Source organism: Phyllostomus hastatus, unplaced genomic scaffold, assembly GCF_019186645.2.
Source record: "Phyllostomus hastatus isolate PE091 unplaced genomic scaffold, TTU_PhHast_1.1 phas_scaffold_129, whole genome shotgun sequence".
Lineage (NCBI taxonomy): Eukaryota > Metazoa > Chordata > Mammalia > Chiroptera > Phyllostomidae > Phyllostomus > Phyllostomus hastatus.
In genome coordinates, this window is record NW_025334009.1 from 9,830,467 (window position 1) to 9,851,476 (window position 21,010).

General features: G+C 55.0%; 1 protein-coding gene across 1 annotated transcript in view; it reads right to left on the reverse strand.

Annotated features, from left to right (window-relative positions):
* LOC123830767 (myosin VIIA and Rab interacting protein) overlaps window positions 1–21,010 on the reverse strand; it is a 204,103-nt gene that overhangs the window by 42,404 nt on the left and 140,689 nt on the right. The window contains exons 6-10 of the mRNA XM_045857302.1: window positions 20,255–20,352; window positions 19,956–20,036; window positions 16,903–17,028; window positions 6,641–6,794; window positions 3,375–4,012 (exon numbers count right to left, since the gene is read on the reverse strand). Of these exons, the coding sequence (XP_045713258.1) occupies window positions 3,375–4,012; window positions 6,641–6,794; window positions 16,903–17,028; window positions 19,956–20,036; window positions 20,255–20,352 (1,097 nt within the window). The remainder of the gene's footprint in view (window positions 1–3,374; window positions 4,013–6,640; window positions 6,795–16,902; window positions 17,029–19,955; window positions 20,037–20,254; window positions 20,353–21,010) is intronic.

Sequence of the window (21,010 nt, forward strand, 5' to 3'; positions counted from 1 at the left end):
CATGCATGATGCAGAGTGATGCTAAAAAGACAGACTTTTGTTAGATGTGTTTGTTCAGAAATCCAGTCCAGGCGAGGAAGGACTGCACCCTCATTGCCTGCGCCCTGGATGGACGGCTCCCACTCCCACCCTCCTCCTGGGGACCACGAGACGACGCAATCTTCTGCAGGTGCCGAGCATACCTTTGTGTGTGCTGACATCTCTATTGCTTTCTGTTCAGAGAAAGAGGCAGAAGAATGTGGAGAGGGAGATGCTGGTTTTGCTAAAACACAGATACATTTACAGAACTGTATTTCTAAACGTCCTGTGCGTGTATAAATGCACAAATACAACTGCTGTCACTTGGGGGGAGATGAAGGAGATTTAGGGTTGTGGTCGACGGGGACTATATCTGTGTTTTGAAGTGTATGAAATGTATTGAAATTTACAATACACAGTAAACTAAATAGAAGGGAAGACCAGGCAGGAGGCCCAAGTTTTGAAGTCCCTGGAAATGCAACGCTGTCGCCACCTAGTGGGAAGAAGAGGACACTGCCAGGAAGGTGGACATAACACGGGTCCCAGCACCTTTGTCTGGGCCCTTGCCTCTTCCCTGCAGAAGCCTTGCAGAGATTAACGCCAGAAGGCGACTTTCCAGCCACTTCAGCACACATAGGAAGCTTCAGACACCTACTTATGGTGCATATATGGCATTTTATACCTGCAAGTGTGCAGACAACCCTCAAGGATATCCCGGAGGGAAGTTACTCAGTCTCCAGAAAATAGTCTGCACTTGAGCTAGATGATAATGACCCACAGCTGCACAGAATGTTATATTCCTGCTCTGCATCACAACAATCCTGGGAGGGGCAGATCTTTAATGACCTTGCTTTACAGAGGACAAAGTGAGAGCTTGGACCACATATAGGACTTTTTTCTAGAAGGCACTATATCAGCAGGTCAGGCAGGCCTGATGCTGAACTCTGTGAGCCTAAGGGCCTCTGTGTCCACAGCCATCTTCACGGGGGCCCTGAGATCGGGGATCTGGCTGACAGGTTCACAGACTGTCATTGTGGCAGATGCTGGCGATGTCCCCAGCCTGTGTCCCCTAGATCTGCATTGGTTTCCTGCCGCCGTGAGGGGCAGTTGCTGGCCCGCTTACAGTTCCCTACTTCAGTCCCAGTCTGTCTCTTCTTCCCTGTCTGCGGGATTTCTCAGGCACCATCCAGGCAAACCTGGTACCCTGGGTGGGATCGCTCCCCACCAAGGCGAGGTGGGAGGCCATGGTAGCTACTCCCTGTCTTCCAGGGTGACAGCTCTGAGCTCTGATCCATGGGGCTTCTCACAGGGTCCCTCGTGGGACGGAGCCCCTGGGTCTATACTGTGCCTTAACTGTCCTTTCTCCCTCCCCTGTCTCACTCCTGGGCTTCCCCGGATCTCCTCTGACATAAACCTACATCCCAATCCCTGACTCAGGACCCGTTTGAGGGGGAACCCAAACTCAGAGTGCAGGGCCGGATGGCTGGGCACTACTGAAGGTGCGGTGACACTCAGGAAGTGGACGTGGCTCCTCCAGGTGCATACAAAATCAAAGGTGATAGTAATGCAAGAGAGTGATGGTGATGTCCCCACAGAAGGCACAGGCGACATGGTTACATCTTCCACAACACCCTCAGTTTCGGATACTGCAATCCGCTGCTCACTCAAGGTACTTCTGTTTCCCTGGCTACGTGTGTCAGTTCCGAGTTTAGAACACGCTGCTGTGGGAGGGCCAGTGTGGGCTCCACGAAGCTGGGTGTTTGGTCCCTGGCGATCGCAGCCCCCCCACCGGGAAGAGGGGAGGACAGGGCAGGGCGTGACCACGGGCAGAGATAGAGCTGTGGACCAGCAGCATGTATTTAGACAGAATAAAATTAATCTGGTTACCAGAGAGCCCTAGAGACTCTGCCAAAACACAAATAGAACTGATCGATAAATTCAGTAAAGTAACAGGATACAAAACGAATATCCAGAAATCAGTTGATTTTTATGCACCTACATGAACTATTAGGAAAAAAAAAGAACTAAGAAAACAATCCTATTTACAACTGATCCAAGAAATAAAATACCTAGGAATAAATTTAACCAAAGATGTAAAGGATCTATATTTGGAAAATTATAAAACACTGAAGAAAAAAAATTGAAGAAGACACAAATAAGTAGAAGCATATTCCACATTCATGAACAGGAGGAATTAACATGATTAAAATGTCCACACTGCCCAAAGCAATCTATAGATTCAATGCAATTTCTGTCCAGATACCAACAGCTTATGTCACAGAACCAGAACAAATATGCCAAAAATTTACATGGAACCACAAAAGACCCCAAATAGCCACAGCAATCCTGAAAAAGAAGAACAAAGTTGGAGGAACCATGCTGCCTGATATCAGACTATACTACAAAGCTGTAGTAATCAAAACAGCATGGCACTGGCTTAAAAACAGACACATAGATCAATAGAACAGAACAGAGAGTCCAGAAATAAACCCATGCCTTTATGGTCAATTAACAATTGAGAAAGGAGGCAAGAGCATACAGCGGGATAAAGATGGTCTATTCAATAAGTGGTGTTGGGAAAACTGGACAGATACATGCAGAAAAATGAAAGTAGACACCTTCTCACACCGCACACAAGAATAAACCGCAGGGGCAGAGCCACCAAGAATCCTGAGAAGGGTGTGATGTGGACTAAGGATTCACAGGATGCCAGGAAATTGTGCCCTGAATGATCACATTGAAATAACATTTCCTGAGCTCTGCTGCTGTGTCTAGGACAGAGCTCAGCTCTTTATAAATATTATTGTATTCACGCCTCCCAACGCTTCTCATGTGTCCATTTTACAGATAACAAAACTGAGGCCGAGAGGGATGCCTTCCCCAGGCTGCACAGCTGGACTTGAACCCTGGAAGGCTGACTCTAGACCCCTGACCCCGAAGCCAGTGGCCCTCAAACTCCGATGCACAGTAGTGTTATCAGTAGCGCTCCTTACAGCACAGATGGCAGGGCCCTGGCCTCTGAGTTTTTGACTCAGCAGGCCTGGCACAGGCCCTGAGAATCTGCATTTCCAACCAATTCCCTGGTACTGCTGGTCTGGGGCCATGCTTTGCAAACCTACTGTGAACTCGAAGCTCTCATCCCTAATTAGGGAGGCCCCATTTAGGGATCCCTAAATGGGACCCCAGGGAGCTGAAATGACCTGCCTAGGTCCCTCGGCTACTTAGCAGCCAAAACCAAGAGGAGAATCTGGGTCTGTGAATTCTTAACTTGGGACTCTCTCTGCACGCCGTGCTTGGAGGAGGGCACATCCTTCCGGAAAGAGTGTGCGTGCGCTTGCATGCACCTATTTTATTACCTGGTGTGTGTTCAGCTCCTGGGAACGGGCGCTGGGGGAAGGTAGCTCCTTGCTTGGCTCCTCGGAGCCCACGCGGGCCCTTCTCCACCTCCTGGCCCGCCGGTCTGCAGCGTGGGGGGCCTCCTCGGGCTCGCTGCTGTCCGAGGTCTCCCTGCTGGCTGCCTGGGGATTGAAGTTCACGTCCAGCTCTCCCTGGAGGTGCATTTTTTCAGCCGCAGGGTTCCTGGGGGCCTTCCTCTGCAACCAGGACAGCCTGGCCCGATGCCCAGCTTCCCGGGAAGAGCCCGTGGAGGAGGTCTCGGAGTCAGAGCACATGGCCTCGGGGTTGAGGGACAGCCTGGAGGAAGCGGAGGCGGCAGAGAGGCCACAGTCCAAGCCTTGGGCCTGCGTGGGCTGAGGCTGGGGGGTCCTGGGCAGACCCTGGGGCCGTGGGCACAGCGTGCTCAGGGCCGCACCCCAGTCAAAGTCCTCCTCGCTGTCAGAGCCCATCTCATCGTAGGCGGATGCCACGCTGGAAGCAGCCTCCAGGGCCTGAAACGTGCCACTCTTAGCCTTGGCCAGCAGGCGTGTTGGGGGCAGAGCGCCATCCTTCAGGGCCAGCCAGTTCCCATCCCGGCTCTGCAAAACTGGGGCCAGGTCTGCAGGTGGGAGGGAGGGAGGGAGAAACCAGAGAGGGGTGTTACCACCTTAGAGCGAGGGGGCGTGGCCGCCTGTCACTTTCCCTGTGACTGGCTCCGGGGGCGGGGGGGCGGGGCCTCAGGGAGCAGCCAACTCTAGCAGGTCCGTAGGGGCATGCCCAGTTGGGAGCAGGCTTAAAGGTCCTTGGGAAGTCCCCTGGGGCCTCACAGGGACCGTCCCCCGATTTTCATGTCCCAGCTGTGCACCCAGGAGATGCTTAGTCCAGGTCTCTAAAGTGATCGTGTGTTGGGGGGGTGGGGGGGAATCCATTAACTGCTGTGAGCGCTGCTGAGACCGAAAGCGGAGTTGCTGGGGTTTGCTCGGTGCACGGCGTCCAGGCGGCTGACCCCAGCTGTGCCCCGGCACCAACCCTCCCCTGAGGCATCCACAGAGCTGCTGAAAATAGCCCAGTGCACGTCCATCTGCTAAGGCGACCTCCGTCTCTGGGCCTCCTGTTCTACACTTGCGCTTTGCCGAGACTGAGCCGTGCCCCAAGGGAGAAATCTGCCTCCTGCCAAACCTAAGGGGCAGTGGTCAGGGCCTCTGCGGTCGGCCTGGACATTCCAGGACGTCTCGGCCCAGCGCCGCCACCGCGCAAGGCGACCAGCAGTTTTCTCCAGAAGGGCTTCATTCATTTATTTACTTTCACTTTCAGCCTTCCTCCCAAGAGGCAGGGGTGTTTGGACAGAGTGGGGAATCTTTTGTCTGTGGGTGATGATGTTGAACTAAATTTTATGTTTAATACAACTGATAAATTACATGCAGGTGCCGTCTTTGACAGAAAATTACGCAAACAATCGCGTTTTGAAAACTGAAACCCTCTGCAAATGTGTTTGGCGTGTTCATGGCTCAGTGGGGAGCTATTTGTGAAATGGAGTGTCTTTTAGAAGGCTTTGTAATATCCTTTACGTTTGTCAGTTTGTGAGGTTGAATCTTGAAGTGCTGCGTTTGTCCTGTGGAGTCTGAGAGTCCCTTCTCTGTGGGAATGTTCAATCCATGGAGAGAGACAAAGAAAAAAATAGGAATGAATGAATGGATGGATAGATATGGGTATGCTGGGCAACAGGGGGGGTAAAGAAAAGCATATGTGGCCCTGGCTGGTGTGGCTCAGTGGATTGAGCACCGGTCTGTGAACCAAAGGGTCACAGGTTCGATTCCCAGTCAGGGCACATGCCTGGGTTGCGGGCCAGGCCAGGCCCCCAGTAGGGGGCATGTGAGAGTCAACCACACATTCGTGTTTCTCTCCCTCTCTCCCTCCCTTCCCCTCTGTCTAAAAGTAAATAAATAAAATCCTTAACAAAAAAAAAAGAAAAAAGGCATATCTAGAAAGGAAAAATGCACTTAAAAATTAAAACCCCAAACCATGTACATCCATAAGTAAAATTTCACATGCTCACAGAATTCTCTGCAGTTTCTACTGGCAGGTACTAAAAGGGTAACATGGAAACGCTCTCTTTTGGAAAATCTTTAGAACGACTATTTAAAAACACGAATGTTTTTACTTTTTTTATGCTGTGATAACAGTGGAATTTGCTGATACGGCTGTTAGTTAAATCTTTTCCCTTACAGAGTAGAGGTGGCAGCGCAGCCTTCAAAGGCATATTTCTAAAATGGGCATTTTGCTGCTGATTTATTGCTGTTGTCGCTGAGGAAAGGGGTCGAGACGTGACGGATAACATGGGGTGGAGACAAACATACCTGGCTTCTATGACCTAAGCATGTGCATCTGCGTGAGGAAAAAACTGACCCATGTTGGGTGGGGTGAGCATCTTTACTCCCGCAGTTCACGGCAGAGCCATGCTGCTGGGGTGCGTTTTCCCAGCCAGGACTACGTTTCCCAGGATCCCCTGCATCGAGCTGGGGCCGTGGGACTAGCTCCTGCTCAGGGACTGGGATTGAAAGTGGTGTGTGTGTGTGTGTGTGTCATTTCCCTGCTCAGGCCCTTAGGCAGCAGGTGCACTGACTTCTCCATCTCTCTTCCTCCACCTGCGGGCCGGATGTGGACGACCCAGCAGAAGACCCGGAGGCCCCAAAAGGACAGCAGAAGACTGCCCTGCTGTCTGATGAGGAGTGACACTAGTGCATTAAACTTCCTAAATGTTTGATTCCTTTGGCATAGCTGCAAGTGTCCCTAACAAATATATATATGTCAGGTTTCAGGAAGCACACTCTAATAACCAGGGGCGGGAACCCCAGTCCCTGGGAACACTGGCTGTCCTGCCAGGGTGGACTAGTGGCCCTGGCCTTTAGAAGCGGGATGCATGCTGCCAGTCCACAGACCAGTGGGTATTCCTAGTCCCCACCCATTCTACAGGCGGCGGAAGCAGGCTGTGCGATTCCCACGCCTGCCTGGGAGCCCCCGCTGCCCCACGGGTCTCGCAGGGACACTGTCCAGGCAGAAAACGCAGCCACGCTGTGGACTGTGTGCTGTGCGGGAGGCCTCGTGAGTCCGCGGCCTGGCCGCCCCGAAAGGGCGCACGCCACTCAGACTGACAGGAGGAGGGCTGAGTGGCCACATGACAGCCAGACGCCTCCCAACTGCCCTTTGGAAACCCACAGACCAACGAGACGCCGCGTAGAACAGTTACTTGTCCGGTCCAGCCTGTCCACGCTGTCCCAGCTGGGCAACACCGACTCCTCCCTCGGCTGCTGGCCCGGGGTCCCCAGCTGCCCGGACACAGCCTCCGGCGAAGAGGTCTTCGGGGTGCCTTCTCCAGTGGGCGAGAATGCAGACGGGGGCCGCTGTGGGAAGGAAAGAGGGGGAGAGGGGAATGTGTGGGGTGCGGTCACCAGGCGGGTCGCCTTCGGCTTTGCCACAGACCCTGAGCCTCGGGGAGCAGGCGTGACATGTGGGCTTTTCTCGTGTTCGGGCTCAGAGGCTGAAAATCAGTATTATGAGGACACAGAACGGCAGAAATGGTTCCCGTTCATTCCATGGCAAGCAGGCCAGACCTCCTCGAGGGCCCTGGAGACATGTGGGACAGACACAGCCGGTGCTCCCTGGTTCCTTACCCAGCCGCACCCCCCCCCACCCACCAGCATTTCTTAGGGCAGGCTCTGTGTGGTAAATGTGAAAGCATCTTTTCCTCCAAGATTCCAAACCTGAGTTCCAGCGGTGTAAACAGTAAGCACAACGTAAGTGCTGCAATAGATAAATGAGCCAAGTACGGCCACTCCACAGGTCCAGGACTATTGCAACCTAGTCTGCTCTAGCACCTGAATTAAAGAGGACAATGAACCCTAACCCAAGGGGACGTGGGAGAAATGGGACAGTCAACGACTAACAAACAGGAAACATGTTGAAACTGGGTCATATATGTATGTTACAAATATTATCTACAGAGAATCTGAAGCTCAAATATTATACAGGGACTCGCACAAATAATGCCCCTTTTTATTACAAAATCATAAGCATGTAATTCTGCATTACAACATAACCATATCACACTCGAGCACATCCTATGACATTTTAGGTGGAATGTTCAACCTAAAACTATAAATTACACCCATATTACTACCCTAGGAACCACACCCCAGCGGGCGTTACTTCTGCCGGACCCTGTATGCAGAGAATCTCATCCAACAGAGACCAATTTTTTCCTTTGTCATGTAATGAAGGAATTATATTTTGTGGGTGAGTTCATTGTCTTTTTTTTTTCCTATTGATAACTGAAGACGGAAAGGGCAAAGCCACTGGGAAGTGTCCAGGATGCAAACTGAAACAGAGGCCTGACCACTGACTCAGGCCCCCAAACGGTCTGTCTCCACCCGCTGGCAGATCCCAGCACAGCGCCTGCGTCTCCTCTCCCAGGGAGGAAGGCGCTGGGCAGCACCGCAGGTGCTGAGAGGTGGGGAGGCGGTGCTAGGAGACCAAAGAGGCGCCTGGGCCTGCCGAGAGCCGTGGGCGGGGCCCTGGGGGGCTGGAGCAGGACCCCAGAGTCAGCTGGGTCGGGGCTTCAACACCACCTCTGCTCTAGCACCTTGGCCAAATGGCTTAATTACTTTAAAAAATTTTTTTTTTCTTTTTCAATTACAATGGACATACAATTGTATCAGTTTCGGGTGGACAACATAGTATTAGACATTTGTATAACTTACAAAGAGACCGCCCGCTGAATCTAGAACCCACACAGAGTGACTTCATTTCTTGAGAGATGTGGAAACTGAACCCTGCCCTGCGCACAGTAAATGCATAATAAATGGGAGCTCAAAAGGGGTGTTTAGAATAAACAAGAGGAATGCCAGCACCAGGACGTCTGGGTGGCAGCACCGAGCCCCCTGGTCAGGGTTCGGGGAGGGGACGATGCACTCGGCAGCCTCTCCTGGAACGGTGGAGGACCAGTCCGAGAAAAGACACCGACAGCGAGGAGGATCAAGGCCCAGCATCCACCCCCAGCACCGCGCCAGGGCCCGGGAGCTCTCAGACGCCGGGCACCTGGCACACCTCGTTGGAGAGGGTGGCGCAGGCCAGTTCCGGTTCAGGAGTCGTCCTGGGAAACCTGTTCTGTGTCCTCCCACCAGGCCCCGGGGCCGAGCTGGGAGGAAGACCCGTCAGCAGAACAAGTATGGAACCTCTAAGCTGTGTACAGGGCCACAACATCCCTCACATCCCTCTGATGACAGGAGAGGGCAGAGGGTGCCCCAGACTTGCCTTTTAACGCAGCGCCGCAGGTCAGCGCAGCCCGGGGGCCAGGTGAGCTCCCCCAGCTCAGCAGTCTGATAAAGCGCTGAGTGTACTCAGTCCAAACAGGCCACGGTCTGTTGGGAGGCTGGGCTGGGGGCCTGGGCGTCCTCTGTGCTACCTGGGCCGCACCGCAGTCTGCTGCGGACATCTACCTCCTGCCTGGAGTCCCCTGAGACTGTCTGTGACTGACCGAGGGCAGGTAAGGGCCTGTTGACGGTCACGTTCCGCCGCCCCTGGCACGGCGGCCAGCGCAGAACTGGACATAAACGAGTGCTGTGGGGCGAAAGTGGTTTGGGGTGGGCTGGCTGTGGGGCGGGCTTTCAGGAGGGTCTGATTTTTTTTTTTTTACTAATTTCTTAAATACAATTGGGACCCAGAGAGAGAAAGAAGTCCACCATCCTCCCCACTCACATCACGGAAGGAAGGTCTCACTTGGAGGATAGCCAAGCCAACCCACACACCCGCCGGCTTGCCGCTGGTGGGGCATCCTTCCTCGGAGGGCGCTGCAAGCACTCTTCCTGTCCCTGGGGTCCTGGGCGGCTCTGATGCTTGAGAGCATCAAAGGTTTTCACGGGGCTGGGTATGCGGGGAGCCGGCTGGGATTGTGCTGAACCCCTGACAGATAGCAAGTGGCTATCGGAGAGGACAGAGATCAAAGCTGATGGCCCATTGGCAAGTGACATTATAAAGATGAAGGACAAAAGTCCTTCCATGGCAACCTGCCCCCCCCCCCCCCGCCCCGGATTGAGGCTGACATACCCTCGACACCCCGCCCACATGCACTGGGGCCGGGAGACTCCCCGTCCCTGGGATCACACATCTCCCGTTCACTGTCACGGTCATGCACCAACTGGTCAGCTCCCCCACAGACTGCGGGCTCCCCAGAGGAGGCCGGGACAGTCCTTCGTGGGTGTGGTCCCCAGTCCCACGCGTGTGGCTGAATCTGTGGGACTCAGGTGTGGCCTTGGGTTGCTGACAGCCTATTGCCAGGCGCAATATTGCTGCCGCCTCAGAGCAAGGACTTTCTGTACCCTGGGCTTCCTTCGTACGCCTCCGAGCTCCTCCCTGCCAGTCCCGGAGCACGTGCGATAAAAGGGGGGGAAATAATATTTAATGTTTCATTTCGTAGTGGCTCAAATGATATTTTATGCAGGGACGTGTCGAAGGTGGCTGGGGCCCATTTTCATGGGACAAAAATGCCCTCCAAGGTACAAAAGCCAAGACCCCAAAATGAAAAGTCCCTCTTTGGTCCCCACTGGGAAGATGGGTAAGCGTTCTTCGTGAGAGAGTTGGGGATACCGGGCTGTTCTAATCTATTTCAGGCAAGCCACTGCTTCACATTAGAAAAAAAAACTATACCCTGATAGCCACAAAAACACCAAAGAACTGTCTCCACGCGTCTCAGGACACTGCTGGCCCACTGTCTCCAGCCAGGGTGGCAAAGCCCCCATTCCGAGACCCAGACCAGGTTCCACCACCAATTCGTTGCAATGAACACATTGGGCAGCAGATGGCGGCATGACAACACTTTTATTCATCAGTTAGATCCACCTCTGGCTCTCGGGATTACTTGAGTCATTTATTTGCTCCTAACTCTGGCTGGGCCCTTGGTACCCACCCTTTCTCTCCTACCCACAGACTCTACTTTTCTTCCCTTCCTCTAACGCCCCTAAGGTTCATGGAAGAAGCAGGGCTGGTTATTGCAGGAAGGGTTGGCCTGAGTTATGGTGTCTGCACACCTTGGCAAGAAGGGCTGGGGTCGGCTGGCAGAGCCCTGGGCCCAGCAATGCTGCTCTGGCTGCCAGCAGAGCCGTGCAGCGATGGGCTTGAGGACCTGAGCCTTCACACTCTGACTCTGACTCAGAGACAGGAATAGCCCTGCCTCTGACTCTTCAGGTACTGACTACTGGGTGGGGGTTAGGTTGTGGGTCAATGCCTGCTCCCCTGTCTTGCTCCATGGGATCCCGGGGTGGGGGGGAAGCTTCCACTACTCCAAGCTTCAGTTTCCTCACGGAAAGGGGCCAGTGTCACGCCTGGCACGTAAAAGCACTCCCTGCATACTAGTTCAAATAAGAGCATTTATGAAGGTCTGTCACAGGGCCATACTCCCCATACCCACGCTCTCGGTCGGGCTGAGTGGGCAGGAGTACACTGCAGCGGGGCCGAATAACGTTCCCAAGGCATGTGGGTGGCCATCGGGGGGCAGAGGCAGGGACTGGACTCCAGTCTGTCTGGCTGTAAGTGCATGTGCTTCCCCGCCCTCCCGGGGCTGTGCCTGGGCCTTTGCTGAAAGCCTGGGAACAGAGCTCTCCGCGCCCCAACCCAGCGGACCTGCCACTGAACCTGCCGGCCCTGTAGCTCTGGGTGAAACGCAGTGACATCAGCAGCTGCCTTTGCCACACAGTTGACCCTTGAACAACAACAGGGGAGTTAGGGACGCTGAACCAACCCGGTGCAGTTGAAAATCTGCGTGTAACTTTGACTCCCCCAAAACTTAACTACGAATAGCCTATAATTGACTTATTGATAACATGAACAGTTGATTTAACACACATTTTGTATTATATCTGTATTATATACGGTTTTCTTATAATAAAGTAAGCTGGAGAAAATATTAAGAAAATCATGAGGAAGAGAAAATACATTTATAGTATTTACTGAAAAAAAAAACCCACGGAGAAGTGGACCTGCGCAGTCTAGCCGTGCTGTTCACGGGCCGGCTGCACCGTCCCCAGCAGTGGCTGCATCCCGTGCAGGCAGCAGCCGCGCGTTCTACCTACGTCTCCCAGAACAGGGTGGTGTCACCGTGACTGCTACACTCGTCATCACGGCCAACAGGGCAGACTTCCCGGGACGCCGACCACGGCTTCCCGGCAGTCTCTGCCGGCAGGGAGCTCACAAGGTCAAACCGGGAGAGAATGTTTTCTGCTGCAAAGGGACCGAGAACGGTGGTCAAATGAACCAACAACTGAGACAGAGCCTTGCTTCGTATTTGTGGGGTCAGTCATGGCCGTTACATTCAGTCCACTAACGGTCACAACCCTGAAAACGGCTTTAGGTCTGCATGACTGTCAGTCAGAGGAGAGAACACCTGAGAGGGAGAAGGTAACAGAGACGCAAGGGGAAAGGTGGAGGGGAAGAGGGAAGGACGGAGCAGAGACCGAGGAAGAGTCAGTCCGTATTATTACAGAGGCGCCTTTTCATAGACACGCACCCCAGGGGACAGACGCTGAAGGAACTACAGCCCCTGTGCCTTTTAGGGTATTGCATCATAAGGCCTTGAAAGGCGAGCTGTGCCAACCCCCCTCCTGGCAGAGAAACACACGATAACGGAGGAAATTAAAAAGGGGACAATCGCACTGAACTTTCTTTCAAGAAAACAGACGAGAAATCCGGGCTGAATGGGGGTGAATTAAGTTTGGGCTTTGCAGTTAAGCCCAAGGAGCCCGCAGCATTCTGGGATGGGGAACAATTGCCCACCCCCTTGCCCCTGCCCCAGCCAGAGGGCCCCGGTTGCTGGAGCATGGAGGGGAAAGGAAGACACACCGCCCAGGGGCCGCTGTTGAGGGCCCGCCATGGTCCGTAGGTCAGGGAGCCCCCTGCAGGTGCCACAAACAGACCAAGCTGAAGCCTGCGGCCTGCTGGCCACTCTGGCCAGTGTCTGGACACACTTCTGTTTTATGCCCTGTGTTTATCCCTTCTTTACCTAAAGCCCTGGACCAGCACTAGACCAGGGCTGCACGATAACCCGTTCCGGGAGGGTGGAAATAAATGTTCCACATCCGCTCCATCCAATGTAGCGGCCACCAGCCACGGGTGCTCTGAAGCACCTGGAACGTGGCCAGTGTGACCACAGACCTGGATTTTTAAATTTTATTTGATTTTCATTCATTTAAATAGTCACTTGGGTCTCGCGGCCACCGTATAGGACAGTGCAGCCTAGAATCTCTGCGCGGAAAGGAACCTTGGAGATCCCTGAGCCCACTGATCTCGTTTCACAGCGGAAGAAGCTAGGGCCAGGGCTTCGGAGCAGGAAAAAGGTGTTTGATGTCTGGCCCCGCCAATCAGCACATGCGTGATTTTAGGTTAAGTTATGCTAAAGCTTTGGCCTCGGCTTCCTCATCTGTGAAATGGGTCTAATGACACCTGCATCCCCATCTTGTGAGGGGCAAACAGAGCGCCTGCTCCTTCACCAGCACTTGTTCCTGTCCCCTCCCACTTGCGCAACCCTGACGACCCTGGAGGAGCCACTCGCGGTGCATTCTAGATGAACGGGGCTCCGGGACTTGTGTGATACGGTGGCCTGGACCAGGGTCGGTCCCGCTCAGGGCCCACTTCCCGGATGTGGCCCCAGCCAGACTCTTCATCACAGGGGACCAGGGCCTGGTGCGGGCCAGCGGCTGGGGGAAAGCAGGGGCCCTGGGGTATCAGCTTAGCCCAAGGTGGGGGGGACTGGTGTGCCCCCACATGCTGCATGGGGGCATCTGAGGGCTGGCCCTGGTGGACTGGACGTGCCACCCCTCATGGGCCCCAGGCTGGTTAGAGGGGAAGGTGGGGAAGGTGCGTTCTCTCTCTCTGTCTCTCTTTCTCTCTCTCTGTCTCTCTGTCTTTTTTAAAGATTTTAATTTATTTTTAGAGAGAGCAGAAGGGAAGGTGAAAGAGAGAGAAGCAGCAATGTGTGATTGCCTCAACCACTCACACACCCCCTACTGGGGACCTAGCCCATAACCCAGGCCTGTTCCCTGACGGGGAATTGAACCGGCGACCCTTTGGTTAGCAGGCCCGCGCTCAAACCACTGAGCTACACCAGCCAGGGCTGGGATGCTGGGTCCTCTTTATTCCCAGATTCAGGCTGCTTTGTTTGGGGCAGTTCCTATGAGGACAAGCGTGGATGCAGAAAGACAAAGAAAGCATTCAATATCTCCAGACTAATAGTGTTGATGAAAATATGCTTCTTCTGTGCTGCAAATCACAGCACAGGGAGAACCCACGGGGCAGGGATGGGCAGGGATCTCCTTGCTGAAACACCCACGTTAAGGACGGAAGGTGGTAGTAACAGGAGCCGACCGATGATCTTCTCCTTCGGTAAGTGGCCACACCCCCTGCCAGGCCTCATGATCTGGGGATTAAAGTGTTGTGCCAGAAGGGGAGCTCACCCAAGGGGGTGCACCAGTGTCCTCTGTGGGCTTTCTTCCAGCTACAACCCCAAGGTTCTCTCTCCCGAGTCCCCCCCTCGAAGCTGGACTCGTCCTGGGGCAAGGGGGACACGGAGTGCAAAGAGACTCAGAAGATGCCTTAGAATCGGAGAGGCGCTTCCAGGAGGCCTCACTCTAGACCCCAGGCTAGAAAGAAGCCTCGCCGCCGCTGCCTGCCCCAGGAACCAAGTGAGAAGTGAGTCAGCCCCGTCTGCACTGGCGTGGAAGCCGAAGTGATGAAGCGTCTGCTGCGTGGGAGGCAGGCGCCGGGCAAGACAGATTTCCTGACGAGAAAAGAAAACCCTGAGAGGTCCGTGTTTCAGAGCCCACGCGGGAGTCCTGGGCGGCACTGACGTCCGCCTGTAAGCGGCTCCCTCGGGGGAGGCAGCCCACGCGCCCCTGCCTCCCAGGTGGGCTGGGTGCTGTTCAGCGAGCCCAGGGGCCGGGGGAGCTGACCCCTCGGGAAGAGTCGACCCCTCGAGAAGAGTCATTGCCGTTTGTCTTAAGAAGACCGAGGCCTACGGTTGGCTGAGCGGTGTGGGCAAAGGCCTCTCTTGTCCTGCAGGGGACAGGGGCACACCACACCCCTAACCGCTGCTGGGCCCCTGCTGTGACTCCAGGGGCTGCGGCCCGCCTGCCCCGCCTCTCCGCTGACACGCAGCCTCTCTGTCCCTGTGAGGCGGCAGGAACGCCATTTCTGGGTCACCATTGGGTGGGGAAGCGGGTAGTTCACATCCAGAGCTTCCCGATGAAACAGGAGCCAGCAGCGCGCAGGAGCCCTGGGCCCGAGTCCCGGCCCTCCACTCAGTGCCGGTGGCTCAGACTGGCCAGGCCTCGGTTTACTCCTCTGTAAAACGGGGATAACACGGGATATGCTCACGAGGATCAAAGGAGATGCTGTGTGAACGCCCATGACTGTCAAGTTTATTCGAGGAAGGTCATGTGCGAGCCCTAGAGACTGTCGGCCACCCTCCCGTGGCTGCTATGATGACTCAAGTTTCCTGTGAGGACTCTGAACCTCTTTGTTGATGGGGTTCGGGTAAGAACTTCGGTTACTGTGACGAGCTGCCACCGGCTGACGTGAACAGGACACACGGGGAGTGAGGCCTCCTCAGTGCCAGGGACAGTGGCACGGGGTTAGGGAAGGAGCTTCTGGCCTCCGGCGCAGGAAGAGGGGGCCAGCCCCGGGTGTGGCGAGTGGCCAGACATCGGCGGGCAAGTGCAGACAGTGGGGCAGGGAAGGGGAGACAGCTCCTGCGAGCACCCAAAGTGGGGACCTGCTTGGTGGGGGACAGGGCGGCCTGTGGATCGGGGCAGGAGGGTCAGTGACACACAGACAGCTGCTGCTGCTGCCTGGGTCTGGAGCCCAGCCGACCAAATCATGGTGTGGTTCACCTCAGAACACATAGGGTTACCTTGGTGCCAGTGACCCTGACCGTGAAATGTGGCATTAAGGTAATATTGACAAGAACAACAGCTATTGCTTAGGGGATGACACCCATGGACACCTAAGTGGCCAACATTCACTTGTCATTTAGTCACCTTTCTCCAGCCATGGTCGCTGTCCTGCTCCTTCAGCACATGCGTGGTCCCTCCTGCTCAGGGCCCCACGCCCGCTGCTCCCTCCCTGGGCACGCTCTTCCTCCCCCTGCACCCACGTCCCTCAGTGTCAGGCCTTAGTTTCAGACCACCACCTAGGGAGGGCTTCCCCTGCCTCTCCCGACCCCCAGACTTGTACCTGCCCAGTCCCCTCTCCCCTCCCTCCGCTGAACCACAGTTCCATTTCCAGACTCGGCTTTTCGACCGCGTCCACTGTGAACTGTCTCGCAGGCCCCCTGCGTTGCTGAGCAGATTATCAAGTCCTGGAGGGCAGGGACGGAACCCTCTGTTTATTTTGTTTTCCTTGGAGCCGAGCACACAGCAGCAATAAAATCAGCTGCCAGCACACCGCCAAGGGAAGCTTCTGCCAATAAATCAATGAAGTTAAGTCTCTGATAAAGCTGTAAAGAGACTGCTCGTCACCCCCACGCTCCTGGCGACTGGTGAGACCTGGGGAGAGTGTCCGCAGGTGAGGCTACTGGCCGCCCCCAGGTGGATGCTCCGCCCACCCCGATGTCACTCTGTGCAGGTGGGGTGCGAACCACTGGCCCCCAGGAAGAGTGGGGTGAACAGTAGACATTGCTTCTCCCCCGTCTGACTTTCCAGTTCTAAGTCGCACCTGCGTGTCGCCCTTGCCCCTGGCACCTGTGCCGACTGCTGACACCTGTAGCTGATGGAGCACACGCCCCGCCAGCCGGCCCCGCCTTCCCTCCACTCCGAGTCTCCGCATGGAGGGCCCACCAGCTCGGGCTCAGCCCCCCACCCTGTCTCTCCCAGCGCTCTGCGTGTCCGGTGCTGGGACCCCGGACACCAGGATAACCAGGATCTGACAGGCGCAGGGACTCCGCTGCGGACAGGAGCAGGGCCAGACCCCTGGGTCACAGGAAGGCCACCCTGCTCTGTGATTCCACTCTTGGCCCAGTTTCAGGGTGACAGACAAGAAGGCTGGTCCCCACCACGACGTCCCGGCTACGTCTCCCTGTGCTCGCGCTGGTGACTCAAACGACAGTGGCAATTCTCGTCACTTTTCGGAAAAGCGAGTGATCTCCCTGAGAAAGCTATTTTTTCCCCCTCACGGGGCTCAGGACGACTTTCTCCACAATGAATTAAAAAGTGCGCGTTGACATGTTTATTTTTCCTCAGTCGGTCTCCGTGTCCTCAGCCGTCTGTCTGCATTCCTTCCTCCCCCTCTCTCACCTCCTACCCTTCCCTCTCACACACACTGCCTCAGTTTCTCCCTCTGCCCACTGCCCTTGGAGGACCTCCGTGCTGCCTGGTGGGCACATGAGTCAACCACAGGAGCTCCAGTGTGCTGTCCCCACCTCCACGGGCAGAGCACGCGGGACACCCGGGTTGCTGCTTGGAGACTCACCCAGAGGCCGTTGGAGGCTGCGGTCCCCTCGTCGTTGGCAGCCTTTGCCCTGCAGCTCCGGGGCTGAGCCCACTCTGGCTCTTCTTCCACCTGCTGCTCGCATTTGCTCTTCTGCTTCCGGATGATCTGGAGAGGGGGCGGGTGACAAAGGGGGCGAGTGACTGGTGAGTCCTCCGGGGGCTGCGTGGAGTAACGGGGACTACCGCTGGGATCTTTCTTTCAGCCGTAAGAGCTCAGTTTCAGCAGAATGCTAGGCTGTTTCCGATCCGCCTTCTGATAAAACAGTGCAACTTGAGCACTCCACAGCTCTTTACAGTTTGCAGTAAGCATTTTACGGTGTTAACGACTTCTTCTACTTATTAAGTGCCTATCGCATACCAGACTCCGGGTCGGGCACCTCATTTAATCCTCAGAGTACTGCTAAGAGCTATTTACTGTAACTGTCCCCATTTTACAGACGAGGAGACAGGATCAAAGTGGTTAAGTTACCAGTGAAGGATGCACAGCTCATGACTAATGGAGCTGAATCTCAAACCAGAGTCTCTGGGTGTAATTCTTGATGTTAAGAAGCATCAGGAAGGCCTTTGGAGGGGGGAGATGCCGGGAGTCATCGGGGGGGCTTCAGCGTGCTCGCACCACTTGCTGTTCTGGGTCTGGCCATGTGGATTTAATGAGTTCATTTATACAATGGTCTCTGGGCTCTCAGCTTCCCACGGGCAGGAAGCAGCTGAGAAAACTGCCAAGCCACCAAGATGGGCATGTTCAATGCCTTTTTAGAGCAGATGGGATGATGAGGAGAGAGGCAGAGAGCCAAGGAGAGCAGTGAACTAGGGCGCCGCCATCGCCAGGGACAGAGCTGGGCCCCATGAAGGCACAGCCCCTCCCCACAGCCTGGGGACCTGGCGCAGGTGCCCAGCAGAACTTCAGGAGCCCTGGGGGGCAGGCATCGCCCGTTTTTGCAGGTGGGCGGGGCCGTGCAGCTCTCCCATCCGTGTTCCCGCATTGCGTGTTGGGTGTGCGGGGACAGGCGACTTCTGTGCTTAGTTCACAGGCCTCCATCTTAAAGGGGCTGAGTCCGAACCAGATGCACTTTGAATGGTGATTGAATGAGACGTTTGGGGGTCTTTGGGTGGGTGAGTGCGTGTGGCCTATGGGAGGGACACAAATTATGGTGACTGACGGGGGGAGGCTAAATTTGTGCCATGCTCCCTGAGCGCAGTCTTTTGTTGTAGGACCCCGCACGCCTCCCAGGACAGGGAGAGTAGACAGCTGACCCTTGCATGACACAGGTTCCAACTGCCCAGGTCTTTCAAAGGCAGATTTCAAAAATTCACGTGTATGTGAATCCATGCAGCTCACACCTGCGTTGTTCAAGGGTCAACCATGTTTTTCGTTTCAGTGGAGGCTGCCGGGAGAAGCCGCAGGGGGCCCCCGGAGTGGACACCCTGCGCAGACGTGACCCCAACCCACTGCTTCAGACGGAGCCCCTACGGATGCAGGAGCGAGAAAGAAATGGGGGTGTAATGAAACATATGTTTGCTGTTCCACTTCTGGTAAGGAGTTTCAAAACTCCTTGCAATAGTTTGAGTGGTAGGTCTTTGTTATGCTAGTGAGGTGACTCAGGCCAAGGCCACCAGATAGATGGGGCCTGGCGGCTTAAACAATCAACCAGAATGAGAAACAGAAACACCAGGAGCCCTTTTTACTTACACGTGGAGTCTAGAAACTAAAACAAACCAACCAACCAAGCAGAAACATGTGCCACAGAGGCAGACAGCAGGCTGAGGGCGGCCAGAGCGGGCGGGAGGTTAGGGCGCTGGGTGGAAAAGGCGAAGGGAATAAGAAGTGCAGGTTTTTAGTTACAGAATAGCCGTGGGGAGGTAAAGTACAGCACAGGGAATACAGTCAACAATATTCTAATAACTACATGTGCTGTCAGATGGGCAGTAAACTCCCTGGGATGATCACTTCGTAAGTTACCTAAATGCCTAATCATTACGTTGTACACCTGAAACTAATACAATATTGCATGTCAACTATAATTGAACAAAATTTAAAAAATCTCCAAGCATGTACAACAAGGAGCTTTAAGCTCCGCCCCAACCTCTGGGGAGGGGACAGGGACTAACGATAGAGTTCATTCAGGGGGCCAGGACTTTAAGAAATGATGCCTACCTAAGGGAACCTCTATCAAAAACTCGGAGTCCCTGAGACCGAGGGAGCTTCTGGGCACATATACTGCAGTACAGCAGGGTGGTGGGCATAGTGAAGGTGTGGAAGATTCCAACACCCATGCCACAGACCTTGGGGTCCTGTTATCTCTTCACCCGGCTGTTCATTTGTATCTTTTACAATAGAGAGGTAATTGTAAGTATAGCCCTTTCCTGAGTTCTGTGCATTGCTCTAGCAAATTATCCAACTGGGGGAGGGGTGGGGGCGGGAATCCCTGAACTTGTCGTAGGCTGGACAGAAGAAGGTACCTTGGGGATCGTGAGACTTGCACTGGCGTCTGGAGTGGGGCAGCCTTGTGGGGTCGGTGCTGACCGACTAGTGTCAGAACTGAATTGAGGTGCAGGGGCTGGAGGGCTGGCTGGGAAACAGACACAACCCTGTGTAAAGCCACAGAGTGTTGGAGTGGCTGATTGCTAGGTAGTCATTACCGACACAGCATGCAAGGGATGGTATAGGGCACGCAGGCAGCAAGTGGTGACTGCGAAGCGTCTTCAGCAAAAGCCTGAGAATACGAGAAGAGGACACACACATATATGCACACGCACACACACATACACACACACAGAGCCAGGGAAACAGGAAGCCAGTGAGTAGCCAGCACAGTGCTGAGCTCCTGGCTCCCCACCCACTAGCTCAGCCCCTAAGGGCAGCTGCCCTGCATCCCTTGTCTTAGCCTTTGCAGTTGCAGTCCCTCTGCATTAGCCCCAAGAGCACAGAAGACGAAGTGACGAGGCACAGAAACGGAGCCCAGCACACCCACGGCGGCAGTGGCCACTCGAGGCCCTGCTCTGGGCCTGTCATAGGGTCCCAGGGCCACCCACCTTCTGCAAGATGGTTGTGGCCAGCTCCTCGGTGAGCTCCTCCTTGTGGTCCCGCAGGTAACTGGCCTCGTTCTGCTTGTCCTGCAGAGGGTGGGAGGAGAACAGCCGCGTGCTGGGGTGGGTTTGGGGCACTCGGCCATCACTTTCTCGGGAGTGCGGACCGCAGACGCAGGGGGAGGTTGGGCACTGCTCCAGTCAAGGGTAGCTGTCAGGACACTGGTTTCCTGAAAAGTGGCACTTTGTCCTGGCAGCCAGAACCCCAACCCGCACCTCCCCCGGGAGGAGAAGGGGGTCCATACCAGGCTGTCCCCGTGGGCTTCTGCTTTGGAAATCGCCTCTTCAATGGCCTCCTCGGCCACGCGCAGGGCAACAGCCAACGTGTCCATCATGCTGTGTCCTAGACGGCAAACAGAACAGAGAGCCCTTTCTGAGTGGCTGCTCCACTGTGAGCTCTTCTTTTTCTAAAAAGGTTTTTTTTATCCTTACTGGAGGACATTTTTTTTCATTGCTTTTAGAGAGAGAAGAAGGGAGAGAGAAGGAGAGGGGGAGAAACCTCAATGCAAGAGAGAAGCGTTGATCCGTTGCCTCCCGTACGCACCCCGGATGAAACCTGCAGCCTAGGTATGTGCCCTGGCCAGAAACTGAACACGCAAGCTTTTGGTTGCGGGACAACACCCCAACCAGCTAAGCCACCGGGCCAGCGCTATAAGCTCTTCTGCTTAGATCTCTGGGATACGTTCCACACAGCTTCCCGGGTCACAAGCCCCTTCTTACCCGTCTCCCTGCCTCCCGCCACCCTGCCCCAGACAAAAATCACTGTGAGTCCTTGGGAGCCACCCTCTCTCTCTCTCCATGACACCATGGCCTTGTCCCTCCTCACCCTGCTCTCCGCTCTGTAACTGACCTGGTCCCCAGGCACCCCAACTCCTGGCCCACGGGTTCCTCCTCTGAAAAACGGTCTCAGGTCCCTGTGGTCTCCCCTTTGACTGGACATCCACCTGAGGTTCTGAGATCACTTCCCTGGGAGCCAGGAAGCCCCACCCCCTCCCACAGGT